The 17326-nt window shown below is 55.5% G+C and overlaps 1 protein-coding gene across 1 annotated transcript; it reads left to right on the forward strand.

Annotated features, from left to right (window-relative positions):
* Window positions 1-187: 187 nt before the first annotated feature.
* Window positions 188-13191, forward strand: NT5C1A (5'-nucleotidase, cytosolic IA). The gene is made up of 6 exons (XM_062594198.1): window positions 188-297; window positions 7301-7468; window positions 8313-8442; window positions 8752-8874; window positions 9338-9522; window positions 9781-13191. Exons 1-6 carry the CDS (start codon window positions 196-198, stop codon window positions 10144-10146), a joined length of 1074 nt encoding a protein of 357 aa, XP_062450182.1. The 5' UTR covers window positions 188-195; the 3' UTR covers window positions 10147-13191.
* The last annotated feature ends 4135 nt before the right edge of the window (window positions 13192-17326 follow it).

The raw sequence follows: 17326 nt of genomic DNA on the forward strand, positions 1-17326 counted from the left end.
CGGAGCCCCGCGGCGGTGTGGCCGGCTCGGCCGCGAAGAGGTTAACGCGCAGCTCGGTGGGCTGAAACCTCGGCGCTTCCTGCGATGCCTTATAAAGCGCGGTGCGCCGGGCCGGCCGCGGCGGCGGCGCCGGAGCCGGAGCCGCCCGGTGCCCGCGCGGAGCCGCCCGGTGCCCGCGCGCGGAGCCGCCGCGCCATGGAGCCGCCGCCGCCGCCGGAGCCCGCGGCAGCGGCGCGGCCCTGGGAGGAGGCCAAGGCTTTCTACGACAACCTCGCCCCCAAGAAGAAGCCCAAATCGGTGAGAGCCCCCGGGGTGCTGAGCTGGGCTGCGCTCCTTCCCCCCCCCCCGGCAGGCGAGCCCCGGGCTGGGTGTGAAGCGGCCCCTCCGGGTGTCCCCGGGTCTCCCCAGGTGCCCCGTCTTCTCCAGCTCTCCTGCAGCCCCCCCTGGGCCCTCTCCAGGTCTCCCCAGGTGCCCTGTCCCTGCTGGGTCTTTGGGGTTCCCCTGGGTACCCCCCTCTCCTCTAGGTCCTCTGAGTGTCCCAGGATCTTCCTGGGTCTCCCCAGGGGTCCACTCCCCTTGTATTTCTCTCATTGCAAGTTCCCCTCCTCCTTCAGATCCAGGGAGGTCCTCCCCTGGGTGTCCCTGAATCTTGCTGAGTGTCCCTGTATCTCCCCTCAGTCCCCCTGTGCCTTTCTGGCTCCCTAGGGAAGCCCTGGGTCTCTCCAGATGCCTCTTCTCTTCCACATCCCTGGGGTTGCCCTCAGTCCCCCTGGGGTCTCTCTGGGTCTCCCTGGGTTCATGCAGGTCTCTGGGGAACTGGGGGGTCTCTCTGGCTCTCTGGGGTGTTACTAGGCTCAGATGTCCTTGCACAGTGGCTCGGTGCTCCACGAGCTGCTTGTGCCCTGCACCAAGGCAGGAGGCTGGGCCATGGGCCAGGGCTGGCCGGGACCCCCGTGCGGACCAGGAGGATGGGGCAAGGCAGAGGAGGGGGACAGTCTGGAGGCCAAATCCCTGCCCCAGCACAGCATGGTGTCGCCGGGGGCACAGCCAGCCCAGCTGAGCTCCCCATGTCTCAACGATTAAGGCAAAAGGCTGCGTTATCTAACCAGGGTTTAAAAATGGGAGCGCCTGTGAGCGCTGCTGTATCTCGGAATAGCTGTGGCAGCGCCGCGCGGGCAGCCTGGCGGGGACGGCTCCTGGGGCCGTCTGGCCCGGGGACCCCGCGGCCTGCGTGCCGCCCAGCTCGTGGTCCCCCTCGTCGGGGCTGCGGGCACCCCCGTAGCACAGGGCACCGCGGAGCTGCGGCCTGGAGCAAGGTCGGGAGTCTCGAGGTGCTGGGTGCCCTTCTGCAGAGAGACGGTGCGTGCGTGACAGCTCCGGCAAGGAGAGACGTCTGAGACTGCAGCTCTGCAGATCCCAGCTCTGAGCATCCTGGATCCTGGAGGGGAGAGGGGGGCAGCCCTCTGTGCTGGCGGGATGCACCTCATTTTTCACACCACGCTTCAAATCCCTTGCCATGTTATCTGAGCTCCTCTTCCTCACCAGCTGATCATTTCTCTTTCACTAGTGGGGAAACTGAGGCACGGCAATGTGATTTGCCTGCGCTTGTGCAGCAGTCTGCTGGCCGAGCTGCAGTCCAGGCGGGCGCTCGGTCCCCACGGCCCGGCTGTGCCCTTGTCCGGGACTGAGGCTGGTCCCGGCGGGTCCCAGCCAGCCCCATGCCCTCAGCGTGGGCCGGCTGGGAGGTGCCCGTGCCCGCGCGGCTTGGCTGCCCTCGCGCACAGCTGGGCTGCCCTGCCAGGCAGCTGTCGCACCTCGTGATGGATGGCTGCACAGCGCTTTTCTGTATTATAAATAATGTGCTTTAAGAACTCAAACATCCCAGCCATTGCCTTGAAATTTAATCTGGTCCTGAGCAGGGGGCTTGCGGCTTCCCGGAGCTCTGTAGCACAGGGGGGAAATGGAGTTTGCTGTTGTCTGTCTTCGTGCTGTACATTTGCACCCCTCTGCGTGTTGGGTCTGTCTGTCCCCTCAGCCGTGCGTCCCCCATCTGGGTAGGAGCAGGACATGAGCTGGGAGCTGCCCCTGGCTGGAGCTGGGCCATGAGGTGCAGGGAGGCCGGGGGAGGCGCCTGGGCGCAGCGGTGCCAACTTGGGGATCTGCTAACGCTGTGTCCCGAGGAGTGCCCGGGCTCCCCACTTTGCAGGGGTCTCCGCTCTTCCCACACCCTGGCTCTCGCGCCTGCCCTTGGTCTCACTCCATGAGTCAGCCATGGTGGGAGGTCAGCCATGAGGCTTGTCACTCTTCAGCAATGTGGAAAATATCCCCCAGCCTCTCCAGTGACGCTGCTCGGGAGCAGAGGCCAGGCTGATGGGAGCCACTTTCCTCTGGTCATGCTTCTCTAGGTGCCCCACTTGTCCCCATCGCTACTGGTACCCTGGGCCTACGAAGGCCTCTCTGGCTTGCTAGGGTGCCTCATTTGCTGGATTTTGCTGTAGGTGTTGGTTGCAGTGATTTGTGGCATGCTTTAGATGTGATGGAGACCATACTTGACCCTGCACCAAGCCCTCCCTCTCCTCTATCTGCATCCAGTTTTCCCATCTGTATTTGAAATTGGCCACAAGGACTTTGGCTTCTGTGACATCCAGGGAAATACTCAGAGCTGCAAGAGTTCGTCCAAGTTCTTAGGATCAAGATTGATCCGACAGATTCGGCTCCAGGCAATGCAGAAGTCTGTTGCATTGGGGGCTGCAGATGGAGTGCCCACTCAGCTCAGAGCCAGCCAGAGAAGGCCTCCAGAGATGGCAATGGGAGCTGCTGCCAACCTGGAGCTCCCCAAAAGGTGATCCAGGTATTCTGGATGCCATCTCAATGCACCACTGCCCGTGTGTGCTGCCAGTGTCTTCCCTGGACAAGCGCTCCCAAGCAGCGCTTCCTCCTCTGCATGGTGCATGCTCAGAGGAGATGTCTGTCTGGGCACTGACATCATGGGCATCCCAGGCCCCTCGTGCATGTCTCAGGCACATGTAGGATGTCCAAATGTCTGCATCTAATCCTTAGGGGGCTGCTTAGGAATTGCATCCGATTACGGGGCTGATTTAAAAGCCTGCCAGCTGTTGGCATGTTATCCTCTGCAGATGCATTTCCAGTCACTGCTGGAATCTGCCTTTGCCCAAGAACTGGGGCACTGGGGTCTGTGATGGGCCTTGCACTTTATGGAGCCACACACTGCTAGAAAGGTCACTAATGCTCTTGAAAATGAGGTTTGGATGTGATGGACCTTTGGAGGGTGGGCCAAGGACTGGCATTTCTCTTTTGAGGACAGAAGACATTCAGCCTGGCTGTCTCAGGCTCTGGTTGTGCAGGCATCTCCATCTCATCTGTGCTTGCAGTGCTGCTGAAAGCAATTGTGGTGGGAATATGGGTTTCTGCTGCAATAAACACAGCTCCAGGGATCCTTCAGGGCACTTGTCCCCCAGGAGGGTGGCGAGGACCTGCAGCCAGAACCCAGCAGGCCTTCGAGGCAGAGGGGCTGGGAGGGAACCTTTCCCTCACCGCATTCTGTCCTTCCAACGCTTTCATTAAATGTACCCTTAACGTTACTTGAGGGTCAGGATGGGACTGGACCTGGCCCTCCTGTGCAAAGGGAGGGGAGAAGAGCTCACTACAGCCCCGCAAGTGCTGCGTTCAGTTGGGTTCGGACGAGCAGAGCTGCATGGCCACTTCCTAGGGGTTATACTCGATGAGCTTTAACTGACCTTAACTGACCTTGGCCAGCCTTGGCTGGGGCTCTGAGGATGAAGCAGCGTTTGTTATTCAGGTCCAGGGGTCGGAGCAGAGGAAGCCGGAGCAGGAGGCTGCCTCAGCATGGGGTCCCGGGCAGCCCCACGGGCGCTCGCAGGACTAGGCACTGGCAGATAATTGTATCATTTATTGCCTAGTTCTTTTACCGCAGAAGTGGGAGTTGGGCAGCGGCAGCGGCGCTGAGCTCCTGGCTGACTCGAGCCCGTGATTGCTGCGTTGCCATGGGTGAATATTGTACATTTGTAATGGTTCGGCTCTTCATCTGTGCAACAGAGATAGCGATGTTGCCCGATCCCCAGGAGGGCTGCAAGTGAGACTCCCCCCTCCCTCCATGTGTGCTTTCCGTTTAAAAACGAAAGGCACTCTTCCCCAAAGCTGAGATGTTTCACAGGCAAAGCGGGATTTGTTGAGCTCTTTGCAGCCCTTTGATGGGGGAACTGAGGTGCTATGGTTTCCATAGTGCCATGACTTTTAAAGCCAATTTTTCAATGCAGTAATGATCATCTGCAGTAATAGTGAGGATGAAGAAGCAGCCAAACAGCCTTAGAAAGGGAATGCTTCCAAATGAAACCTCTGCTTCAAAGGGATGTCAAAATGAGGCTCCTTCCTTCCAGGGCAGAATTGCCTTATTTCTTAAATGTCAGCGTTTCCTAGAGAACAGAAGGGCTGTTCCAGCCCAGCTGGAGCTGTGAGCTGAATTAACGCCTGGGTGAGACTTTCCTGCAGAAAATGCTCCTATGGTGCAATCTCCCTTGGTGGCAGGAGTGAACAGGATCCAGCAAGTCCCATTCCTGGCAGCCAGGCTTCCCAACTGCAGGGTGCTTGGGGCTCCAGCAGCCCACGCAGGGGCACAGTTGGGCCCTGAGCTTATGGTTATTTTTATTGCTGTGTTTATTACCTCTTAAATTAACCTCCTGGAGGCTTGTGCCTTTAAATGGCAGGGAAGGGACCTTGAGCAGCCTGCTACCATTGCGCAAGGTGCCCGTACTCTTGGCACCCGGCAGCACAAGGTGTGTGCCGCAGGCAGGCAGAGATGCAAATTCAGGCTGGGCATCCAGTAAGGAGGCTCATGGCCCTGCGTGTGTGTCTGGTCCCTCTGCACATGCCTCTGTGCTGTGTGTGATGCTGACCTAGTTTCCCTGCTCAGGAGCCTCTTGCGTGGCTGGTTGTGGAGGATGTGCTTCCCTGCAGTCCATCGGGCACTGGAAGGTGGGAGTGGATGCCTGGCAGCGTGCTGCCAGCTCTCCTACTTACCCGGACAAGTAACTTAGATCTGCAGTGACTTGGGAGCTGTGCAAAGGAGCTGAATTCCTTGCTGAAGGCTAATGGCCGGATGTGCCAAGATCTTTAACAGTTGTTAATATTTTCAGTTAATAAATGGCCCATGACACCAGAGTTATTAATTAATGAGCCAAAGTGAAGACTTGGCCCATGACAAGTTAATAGCTAAAACTCAGCAGTTAGCTAGACTTAAGATGAGGGCCTGACTGTGGCTCACTTAATGGAGCAATGCTGCTGTCCCCACTGCTGTTGCTGTTTGGTTTCTGCATGCATCTAGATGAATGTGTCCTGTGGGTTATTCACCTTTTTCGAAAGAGCTAGTCGGAAAGAGGATCTTACTTCTCTACAAATGCAGTGGGAAAGGGATCCCTATGGCCACAGCGATGTTCTCAGCCTGAGTTAATCTGTATCTAGTCCGATCCCCCACAGTTTAATCTGCTTGCTGTGGATTTTGGATACTGATGCGGCCTTGGAGACATCTGGGGCCAACGGACTGCACTGTGAGGCTGGCCCTGGGCGTCCTGGTGCTGGGAACAGCATGGGGACTGCCACTGACTCATTCCTGGGTGCGTCCTTGTGCTGGGTAGGATTGGCAGAGCAAGGATCAGGGCAGAGCAAGCCCAGCCCTGTGGAGAGAAAAGCTCCTCAAGGCAGATGGGGTAACTCGTCCCTTTTGGTTTTGTAAAGCCCAGCCCTGTAGGCGAGGCAGGAGCTTGAACTTTGGAGGGCCTGGGCGTGCAGAGCTGGCTGGCAAAGATATACTCCCACTTCTGAGCAAACATCTCTGCTGAAGGGTTATTCACCAGGGCAATGTGGTATGCATGGATCCTGAAAATTATGGAGGAACTAAGGTCAAGGTGTTTCTGAAATGCTAACTACCTGGATTTTTCCCAGGCTCCCTGCAGAGGTGCACCCTCCACTAGGCACCCAAGGGCTGCAGTAGTTCAGGTCACAGCTCATCTTGCAGGCAGTGGGGGGGAGAAGGGCTCACCATGGACACCTTGGCCTTGCTGGTCCCCCTCCAGCTCTGCAGCCCAGGGAGGAGCTGGAGCAGCTTTGCTGTAGCCATCTCCTCTCACTTAGGTGCTTGTGGTTAGCTTGGGAATCATCCCCTGTGCAAACCCCCAAGCCCTCTCAACCCCTGTGTTTGGGAAACTCTCCCAAACAGGGGGAGTCTCTGGCAGTTCAGGACAGGGATGCCTGCACCATGGTCCCCTTTCTGGATTTGCTGTCCTGGGTGCAAGTGATTTCTTGTTGGTCACCAGTAATGAATTTGTTTTCATACTTGCATTGAGTGATAGAGATTAACACCCTTCTGCCCTCTAAGGAGAGAGAGTCTGAGTATTGTGGGAGTCAAGATGAGCCTGACTTTCCTGGTGTCCCTGTTCTTGCTGCCAAGTCCCGCTAGAGGCCCCTTATTGACTTCAGTGGATTTTGGATCAAGCCCTCAAATGTTAATGACTCATAAATCAATGCTTGCACCACCTGTTTGTCATGTTTCCGCCCACAATAGCTATATCAAGTGTTTTGTAAGCCAAGCTGGCATGGGCTGTTTGTCACATCTGGACTGTGTTGTGGGAGTGCAGAGCTGGCTGAGCCACAGTGTGGATATATATATTTTTTTTCTCCTGGCTGGAGAGAAGAGCTGCACTAACTCCCTGTGCATGGGGGTGAGTGATTCTCCAGATGCGGTGCCTTGGGTTTGGATGTGTCCCAGGGACTTCTGTTTGTGGTGGGAGAGCTGGGCATGGGGCAGGCAGCAGAAAAAAGGCCTCAGGGATCTCACACGTGTCAGGATGATGCTTCAGGGTGTATCCAGGGCTTCATCTGTTGAAGCATTGCAAGATCAGAGTTGCAGCTGCACCATTCATACGGCAACCTTTCAAAAGCTGTGCTGTGATTGCTACAAACGTACAGTCAGTGTCAGCCACCCTGTGCCACGTCTGAGCGTGGCCTGTCGTGTTCAAGGCCAACAGACGCTGCAGGGAGGCAGCAGGCACCAATTTCTATGCGAGATGCTCGTAGTCGCGTAGTTGGGGGATGGACATAGGCAGGCATCTGACTTGGACCCAGCTGAAGAGCGCAGGGAATATGAGCAGCTCTGCCCACATGGGCCATGGGAGTGAGGACACCAAGCCCGGCACTGTGGGGTGGGCTGTGCTGGCAGGAGCCCTGGCCCGTGGCCGTGCCCCTACTTTCTCTCTCTGCCACACAGCCGAAGCCCGAGAACGCCATCACCATCGCAGTCTCATCGCGGGCGCTCTTCCGCATGGAGGAGGAGCAGAAGATCTACAACGAACAAGGAGTGGAGGCCTACGTGAAATACCAGCTGGACCACGAGAATGAGCCCTTCCTCCCCGGCGCTGCCTTCCCCTTCGTCAAGGTGAGCACTTGCCCACCAAGCCAGGCTGCCTGGTAACTCTGGGGCACAGGGAGGATTCGGGGCAGGCTCTGAGGATGCCTGGTAGCTGGTATCGGCATCACAGCCCTCACCTGTAACCTTTGGGGAGTGTGGGTATGGCCAAGCACCCGCATGGGGAAGGGATGGGAAATGAAACAGCATGTTGGAAACACGGTAACCACAGAAAAACCTTCTGGTAAGTGGTGTGCCTCTTCCAGGGCTGAGGAAATGCTGACTTTTCCAAATTGCCCAAGGACTGAAAAATTATCTCTTTGGGTCATATTTGAAGTTTCCATTTAGGGAATTCTTGATCTCCTTTTTTTTTTTTTTTTTAATAGTCTTGCTACAGAGCCTGCTTCTAATTTTGACATGTTGAAATGAAACGTTTCAAATTTTACAGACATTTTCCAATTTCTGCTCAGCTCCACTGGATTTGGCATTCTTTCATCTGCCGGCCCTTGCTGAAGTGCTCTCTTGCCTATTCCCAATAAACAAATTGACTCAGTGGGGAGAGACTTGTTTCATTGTGGGTTGCTTGAAAAACATTTATATGCAGCTTCAAGCTAATTTAGCCTTATCTTCTAATGAAAACTTGAAACTTGTTGTGTTTGAAAACAGAGTGGCTGGAGGTTTATTTTTCCCCAAATCAGTCTGTCTTTTTTTCCCCAGCTAAAGCGGTTTGCTCATGTCAGCATGGCTCAGAGTGTAGCTGGGGTTAGGCCAAATCCCTGGTTTTGATGAACACAAATGTTTTGCTTGGTGAGAGCTGTGGGTGGGGGCTGGCATCCGGGGCTCAGTGACCCTCCCTCGCCCTTGGGTGCTACAGGCGCTGGAAGCTGTGAACATGAAGCTGCGCGAGCTCTACCCTGACAGTGAGGAGCTTTTTGACATCGTCCTCATGACCAACAACCATGCCCAGGTCGGGGTTCGCTTGATCAACAGCATCAACCACTATGGTAAGCTCAGAGCAAACCCATCTTTTGAGCAGGAGCTGCTGGCTTTTAGGCAGGGTGTTCTTGCTTGGCAGTAAGATAAGGAGATGTTCTCCTCCATCTCTTCCATCAAACCACCCACTGGTGGTTTCTCCAAATTTTCCTGGTCTTTGAGTGGAAGCTGGCTGGTGATGCTGATGAACAGGCTGTCTATGCCAGTACCAAAATTGGCCCCCATCCTACTTGCTGTTGGCTCTTGGGAGGCCACAAGGAAGCAGTGTCCAGGCCCTCTTGGGGGTGGTGAGACTGACTCCAGCGTCCCTCTGTCCTCAGGTCTGTTCATTGAGAGGTTCTGCATGACGGGAGGGAACAGCCCCATTTGTTACCTCAAAGCCTACCACACCAACCTCTACCTCTCCTCTGATGCTGAGAAAGTGAGTGGGGCCATTGAAGAGGGTGAGTCCAGGGTCTGGCTTTGGGTGGCAGAGGGGGGAGCCAGAGCCTGCAGGGGGTTGGTGCTAGAAGCCATAGCTTCTGTTTTGCTCTGCAGTTGAGGCCTGCCTTGCCTCACATCCCATCAAGGGTGGGGCATCCTTGATGTTCCACGGAGTCTCTAGTTTGCATGGAAATAAGGATTTCCTCAAGCTCCACAGCTCCTCCGAGGCAAAGATGCTGTTCTCCCCGCCCTTAACTTTTGTATGCAAAATGAGTTCTGTCATTTAGGAACTTGTCTGTGCTGTAAGAGGTTTTGGGGTGTCTGCATCCTTCAGGGCCATGCTGCAGGCACTATTTGTTGTGTGCATTTCATTGCTCTGTTTGCTTCCAAGCCATCGTGTTTTGCTCTGCTACTCCACAGACGACCCCTGAGGCTGGGCCCTTGGATAATTGCCACCTCTCGCCTTGCACTTTATCTCTGCAGGGATCGCTGCAGCCACCATCTTCAGCCCCAGTAAAGACCTGGAGGTGTCAGAGAACCAGCTGCGGGTAGCATTTGATGGTGACGCTGTTCTCTTCTCGGATGAATCGGAGCAGATCGTGAAGGCTCATGGCCTGGACATGTTCTTTGAACATGAAAAAGCTCATGAGAACAAGCCTCTGGCCCAGGTAGTGTTGAAGGGTCCTGGCATGGGGTAGCCAGAGAGCCTCTGGCAGAGAGACAGCCCAAGGGATGTTCTTGCCTCTGGGAACAAGCTGGGGCTCGGCACGTGGAAGGCTGGCAAGCCTGGCCCTATCAGATTTGGCCCCAGAGACGGTTGCAGCTGGACCCTCATTCTTTTCTAGGGGGAGTAGAGTTTAGACAGCACTGGGTGGAGGAGAAGGCATAACGGTTTCTTGGGTGATGGTTTCCTCTTGCTTTGGCAGGGACCCCTGAAGGGCTTCCTGGAGGCCCTGGGGAAGCTGCAGAAGAAGTTTTATTCAAAGGGCTTGAGGATGGAGTGTCCTATTCGCACCTACCTGGTCACTGCCAGGAGTGCTGCCAGCTCAGGAGCCCGAGCTCTAAAGACTCTCCGCAGCTGGGGCCTGGAGACAGATGAAGCTTTGTTCCTGGCTGGGGCTCCCAAGGGGCCACTGCTGAAGAAGATCCGGCCGCACATCTTCTTTGATGACCAGATGTTCCACGTGGAGGGAGCCAAGGAGATGGGCACTATTGCTGCCCACGTTCCTTATGGCATCGCCCAGAAGCACAAGCGGATGGCACAAGAGAAGCAAACCCCGAACAGCAAGTAGTGGAGCTGGCTGGTCCCGTAGCCCTGGGCGCATGCCCGTGCGGGCTGGCGCACTGCGCAGACTTCGCCTCTGGGCACCATGCACTGAGTTAGGTCGTGGTCTGCAAGGCAGAGAGCATCTGCCCTGGTGAGCATGAGGTTATTCCTTAGCTGGAGCCTTGGCTGGGGCACAGTGGAGAAGGGAGTTAATGAAAGGCAGCTTTTTGCCTGTATTTTATTTTATTTTATTTTATTTTATTTTATTTTTTGCAATGTTGTGACCTTGTACTGCTGGACTGCTGGCCCAGTGCTCTTCGCTGCCCCATTCCTTGTGGGGCTGGAGGCTGTCCCTCATTGGGCAGCCCCATGAGCTGTTTCCCTGTTTGTACATGCTCTGCACATGCTTCAGGCAAAATCTCTGAAAATGGATCTCCCCTTTCTTGGACGGTTTGTGCCAGGCAGGCTTAACTTATTGGCATTTTTTTTTTAATGAGAAATTTCCAATCCAAGTCCTTGATTAAAAAAAAAAAAAAAAAGTTCAGGCTGAACTATTGTTCAGCTGGAACTGTTGTGCAGCTGGAAAGTTGCATGCACTCAAAAACCTTCTTGCAGCTTTGAAACAAAACATTGTCTCCTTTAATTAAATTTAAACCATAACGCTGTTCCTTAGTGGGAACCCCACTGAAAGATTCACCCTCTGTTTTCCAACCAGAAAATCTTTCAGGTCTTTGCCCTTCCAAGATTTGTCAGGGCAACCACTTTCCCTTCATGTGCTAAAATTTGGAAAAATAGAAACAAGCACTTGCTTTCCTGCTTGTTGCTTTGGGCCAATTTACTGTTGTCTCAGAGTTTTAAAGTTGAGTTTGACAATTACAAAAGTTAGCACTTAAATATCTCAGTAAGGCGTCCAAGCCCAGCCCTTGTATGTGCTTTCCAGGGCCTCAGACACATGCCTAGGATTTGAATTAAGTTAAAAGCAGGCCCTAATATATTAAGGACAGCATTTGAAGTCTGTTGGGTTAATTTGTAGAGAATTTGAGCCTGGGGAGGGTTAATTAAAGGATTTATTTTTCTATAAGCTGGGTCCATAGACGCTGATAATCTTTTCTCCTCGATTTCTTAAAACCTCTGGTATTTCTGAAAATAGACACCTGTGCTAGTGACGCTGTGAGAAAGAACTAAATCCCTGATTTAAAAACAGGAAGAGAAATCAATTGGAGAGCTGTTCCAAAATCAGTGTGAAAGTCACTCTGACGTTATTGCACAAGGCCTTGTCCTCAAGGACGCTCTCAGGATAACTTTTTTTTTCTTGAATTACTTATTTCTTGTGCTGTCTTCCTAGGCAGTACAAGTGACAGTTGAGCATGAAGGATGCCCAGTATTATCAGATAGTATTTTCAGTTGCTTCCAACTTTGCCAAATGCAGAGTGCATGGGCTGGAGTTTTCCTGGGGATGTGTCTGCCTCTCACTCAACTTTGCACGGAGATTTCAGCTAAAATAGCTCAGCCTTTTCTGAGAGGGAGGCTACAGCTTAAGTTATGGCATTTTTGACAAATACCTAAGCAAGCTAATGGTATCTTCAGTGGCTCTGGAGACTGTTTTCTTATTGCACTAAATCTTGCCCTAGCAATGAAAACAAATTGCACTTTTCCCTTGAACTGTTTCACTCTGGCAGACTGTTATTTGTCACATTTGGGTGACAAACATGTCAGAGGAAGGCCTAAAATCCAAACAAAGAAAAGCCTTGCAAGAAATGAATATTGCCTTGATACATCTATTAATATTCAGTTCTAAAAAAAAAAGGTCTTTTCTTGTTAATGCAAACCCCAGATATTGTGATTCAAGCTGTCTCAGAGACCCTTTCGGCAGATCTGGGTGGGATAAGGGCCTGGTCTCCAAGTAAACATTTCCAAGGTGTTTCCTGAAGATCGCATCTTGGAAGTCCTGTCAAGCTCGGCTCACAGAGGGGCTGCGCAGAGGCTTCCCTGCCTGCCTGGGGGATGATGTTGCAAGAGGAAGAGGATTGTCAGCAAGCCCTCAGGAAACCCTGGCTGTGCAGGCCTGGGAACGGCAGCGATGTCGGCAGGTGACAGTGTGCCAAATCAGGCTGGTGGCATGGGATGTGGGTCATGAGCACGGTCCCTGGGATGTGTGGGGATGCTCGTGGCTGGGGAACGCGAGGAGTGTGTGAGCTGGTGCACCCATGTCTCTCTGAGGTGCTGTCACTGCGGTGCATCTGTGTGTAAATCGCTGTCTTTTCCCAAGAGTTTCAGATGAGGGATGTGGGAAGGGCTGTGCTGTCCAGCAGGACATGCCCTGTCTCGGGGTGCTTTTAGCTCCAGCAAGATGGTGTATCATGGTGCCGGCTGTGATTTTTGGGGCAGGAGCCTGGATCTCTGCAGCTTTTACTGCTGCCGTCCTAGGCCCCAATATGAGATGTGGGTGCAGAGGGCTGGTCCTGGGGACCCTGCTCGCCCTCTTGCTGCATGGCACAGGCAGCTGCTTTAACAGCTCTGCTCAAGGTTTTCCTGCTGCCAGGGCAGCCTGGGGGCTCACTGGAAGATACGGGGCTCGGGAAACTGTCCCCGAGTGAAGTAAGGCTCCCTTTCCACCTCCTGGATCCTGGCTGCACAGGGAGGATCTGCCCCTCCCGCCATGGCTGCCCCTTTTGGTTTTATCCACATGGTTTCCTACATTTTTTTTTTTGCCCCCTCTTCTCCCTTCCTCTGTCACTATGACTGGCTGATGTGGATTCGCTGCTCGTGTACTTCCCCGGTGTGCCCGTACGGGACATCCGTTGCCCCTCAGGCCGGGGGAGCACCGCAGTTCTGCGGGAGCCTGGGGGCGTGCTGGCCTGGCACATCCCCTGTCTCGAGGGGCCCGTGCTGCTGCGCCCCTTGTGCTGCGCTGGCCGACAACTGGACTTTCCCACTGTTTGTTGTTGCTGTGGGTTTCACTTCATTGTCCCCTGATTTTTTTTTTTTTCCTTTTTTTTTCTTGTGAATGAACTGACTTGTTAATGAAACCCCTTTGGGTGTTTATCTGTAATAAACTGTGTTGGTCCCAGCGGGGTTCTCTCTGTCGCCATTCTTGCAAGGGACATTTTTGCTCCCTGGGGCAGCCAGCAAGAGAGCCTGCAGACCCTGCTTGGTCCTGCCAGGTTTTCTGATGAAGGGGTGGGGGCTGGTGACAAGAAAGGGCCTTTGGGGATTTAAGGGAAATTGGGAAACTTAACAAAAAGCAGCTACCTGGGAGCTAGAGGCCTCTAGGAAAGGTGATGTGCTGTGATACAGCAACCTTTCTCTCCTTCATGAACAGCCTTTTACTGAAACCTGGACTTGTTACAAAGTCCTGGATTAAAAATACAAACTGGCAGAAGAGTTTTGTCAACTTGATCCTCTCCCGGCCAATAGGTGAGAGGCAGCAAAAGCTGTTTAGAGGAGATTTATTGCTGCTGAAATACAGCATGTATCCAAATAGTGATGCTGCAGCTCTAGTGTTAGCTCCTCCCCATCAATAAGGAGAACAGATGGGTTAAGGGGAAGCAACAAATTCTCCATCAGTCACAAAATGTAGCCAAGGAATGTCCACAGGCCCCAGGGCAGCATCTCTGCCATGGGTGTTATTTTAAGGGATGGATGACCCTCAGCAGAGAGCATTCTTGTGCAGCTTTATTTGCTTGGGCTGCCTTTCCTGCACCCACCCCCAATTCTATGTGTTCTTCCACCAGATGCCTGGAAGGACAAACTAAGCTCCCGTGCTGATAAGGCACTCACTGCACTGGTGCAAGTCCAGGAGGGCCCACCCAGCTCTGAGAGGTCAGGATGTCCATGCCTCAGCCCTGATGCTGGAGCCAAGAGGTCTCTCTGATGTTTTGGCAAAGGCCGGCCTGATCCCATGACTTGTTTCTGAGGACCAGCGTTGGCACCAGGGCCAAGGAGCAGATGGGTCATGGAGAGATGTGGGCCAATGTAATGCAGCAAGGGAAAGTGTGTGGGGGAGTGCTGCAGTCAGGCCTGTGATGTCTTGTTGATTTGCTGCAAGGCTGAATTTTTGTTCTGTTGCCTGTTTTCCAAGCTGCTTCTTTTAAAAACATCAGACATTGAAGGGCTTTGCAACACGTGTGCTTTAAAATAAGGGACATGGAGGAGGAGAAAGCGGAGGCAGAGCTGATAGAGAATTAGGCTGCCACTCAGCTATTGTCAGCGTAGATGTTCACAAGGTAATCATGGCCTTTGAATAGCAAGAATCACTTTTTTGTGAAGACAGGATTTAACTTCAAGAACTTGTGGGGCCTGTTCCTGAGGGCACGACACCCCACCGAAGGGCTGTGCAGCACAGCATGAGTTATACTCACTTGGTCCTTGTTCACCTAGAGTAAGTCATGACACCTGTCTGCCTCAGTTTCCCTATCATTGTAACAGAGATCAGCACAATCTGCCACCCAGAGGTAGCATCAGATCTGGAAGGTGCCTCCAGGTATTTGCAGAATGAAAGCAGAAATCCAGGTGAGTTCTTTGGTGCAATAAAATCTTTTCTCTCTGTGGTGATGCCAGAGTGCCCCAGCAGCAGGTCCCCTGCGTGCCAGGGGCCATGCAAACACAGGGCAGTCCCAGCAAACTGGCAGTGCTGGTGGGGACCCCATCTCATTCCTTTAATGCACTGTGTCTGGTCTGCAGAAGAAGGGCCAGCAAATGAGAGCCGGAACCTGCAGCCATCCCAAGAGGATAACGTCTCAGGGCAGGGGACTTGGTGACAGGGTGACAGAAAACACCCGGGGCTGGAAGAATAGCTTAGAGGACCTGGCGGTGCGAGAACAAGCAAAGGGCACTTGCTATCAGCACTAGCAGGGCCGTGCCAGGATTTGGACAGCCTGACCATCTCATTCCTTTGACACCGCTATTAATAGCCGCGTTCGCTGACGCCTCTGTCACCGGAGCCGAAAAGCGTTCCTCCGTGCGAGCCCGGAGCGCTGCGGAGGCCACCTACGAAGCGGAGCGCACGTGGAGCCGCCGGTCGCCTCGCTGCTGGAGGAGGCCAGCATCTCCCTCTGCCAAGGGAGACAGCCCCGCACGCGATGCACCGGTCGGATCTTCGCCAGGAAGAGCCGGCGGGGTGAACAGCCCCGCTCCTTCCCCGCTGGCAGCGAGGCTTCCCGGCTCCGCCTGGGATCTGGCAGGTTTCACAGCTCCATGTCGACCTTAGCTGGCGGGGTAGCTCTGCGCGTTGCCCACCCTGGTGGAAGAAGTAACCGTTTGGTCACCAGCGAGGGACGGAGGCGGAGGTTTTTCTCTCCCGTTCCTGCAGCGAGCGCTTCGTTAGCAGGGCTGCACTGAGGAGCTTTGCCGGCTGCATGATGCCAGTGAGGGCTGCGAATGTTAATCCTGCCAAGGGGATGTGGAAGGAGTCCGGTCATCCTGCAGCTACAGCTGGATAAAACTGCACCGCCATGTTTATGGGAATTTGGTGCCACGGGTCCCCTCCAGCTGGAGGGTTTTGAGAGGAGATGGGTGTTTGAGAGCAGGTTTTCACCCGCGCGGCGGTGGGAGCGCATGTCCCGCCGCAGGACCCGGCACGCGCTCTGGGCGCGTCCCTGTCACCGCGTCCGTCGGCGGGAGTGCCGGGGCCGGCAGCGAGCTCGCGGCAGCGGTTTCCTCATGGAGATAAAGCAATCCTGGCTGGGGACGCACGAGTCGGCGGGTTCAACGCCGTACCCCCCACCCCCGCCTTCCCCAAAACAGGGCCCGATGCCAACCCAAACAAACCGGCCCGCCGAGGTACGAAGCTCGGCTGCTGCGAGACGGGCTGATAACGTCCGCCCCACAGCCTTTATCAGGGGAATCGCTGTCGCGGGAAGATAAACTAGGGAAAACTTGAGCCGGCGGCTCAGGAGCTCGCTCTGAACGGCCCCCGCCCGCGGTTCACGCGCGGCGGTGGGGGAGTCGCGCGCGTCCCACGCCGGCCCCGGCCTCTGCCGTGGTGCCGGGCGGGTGCCACAAGAGGGCGCGGAGGGCCGGCAGCGCGGCAGGGCGGCGTGGCGGCCGCCCAGCGGCCTCCCTCCCTCCTTCCCTCCCCGCCGGCCCACACGCTCCCAGGGGCGCGCGGCTGCCCTTCGCCGAGCCGCCGCGTCGCCGAGCCGCGTCGCTCCCACGGCGGCTCCCGCGGGGGAGGGGAGGGGGGTAGGGGAGCGCGCGGGGACGCTGCGGGCCTCTCGGCGCCGGCCTGGGTGGCCATGTTAGCAGCCTGCCTGCGGGCGCGGGCGGCACGTCCACGATAGGAAAGGCGGAAGTTTGAATCGCGCCGAGCTGGGGACGGAGGGTTTTTCGTCTGCCCCGGCTCTGGCACAGGGCACCGTGGTCTCAGGTGTGTTGCTGAGGCAGGGCCGCCATGTTGGGATTCGAGGCAGGACAGCCATCTCGGGGCCGCCATGTTGGGCGCTGTGGTGGGGCGGCCATCTTGGGGCGGCCATCTCAGGGCCCTCATGTGAGGCACTGCCGTGGGGCCACCATCTCAGGGCCGCCATGTTGGGCTCTGTGTTGGGGCGGCCATCTTGGGGCGGCCATCTCAGGGCTGCCATGTGGGGCACTGTGGTGGGGCCACCATCTCAGGGCCGCCATGTTGGGTGCTGTGGTGGGGCGGCCATCTTGGGGCAGCCATCTTGGGGCCGCCATGTTGGGCGCTGAGGTGGGGTGGCCATCTCAGGGCCACCATGTTGGGCGCTGTGTTGGGGTGGCCATCTTGGGGCAGCCATCACAGGGCTGCCATGTGGGGCACTGTGGTGGGGCCACCATCTCAGGGCCGCCATGTTGGGCACTGAGGTGGTGTGACCATCTTGGTGAGCGGGAGGGCTGCCTCGGCAGGCCAGCAGCGCTGGGGCTGGCAGGGGGACACCCTGCATGGCATGGCTTGTGGGGGGCCCTTCTTGCCCGCTGTGTAAATAGCCCCCTGCTCCTTTGGCAGCTGGGCAGCCTCCTCCAGGTGCGGCTGGGAATCATTAGGAGCGCTGCGAGCCGGGCTGAGTGTGGGAACTGGAAGAGAAAGCTGGAGAGAGGCCTTCTTTCATCTCCCCATTCCCTCCTCCCCCCCGTGTCTGCCAAGCCTGGCTTCCTTTTGAATCCTTTAGCTTGTGCCAAGCGAGGGGAGGGGGGAATAAAGAAAAAGGAGGAGGGGAAAAGAAAAATGCAGGAATGTGTCCAGGGAT

Source organism: Rhea pennata, chromosome 23 (assembly GCF_028389875.1).
Source record: "Rhea pennata isolate bPtePen1 chromosome 23, bPtePen1.pri, whole genome shotgun sequence".
Classification (NCBI taxonomy): Eukaryota; Metazoa; Chordata; class Aves; order Rheiformes; family Rheidae; genus Rhea; species Rhea pennata.

Bases quoted from the DNA above. Each gene is read 5' to 3' on its own strand.
- NT5C1A (XM_062594198.1), top strand. From the start codon at position 196: ATGGAGCCGCCGCCGCCGCCGGAGCCCGCGGCAGCGGCGCGGCCCTGG. The intron at 298-7,300 runs GTGAGAGCCCCC...TCTGCCACACAG, and splicing joins CCAAGAAGAAGCCCAAATCG to CCGAAGCCCGAGAACGCCAT. The intron at 8,443-8,751 runs GTAAGCTCAGAG...CTCTGTCCTCAG, and splicing joins CAACAGCATCAACCACTATG to GTCTGTTCATTGAGAGGTTC.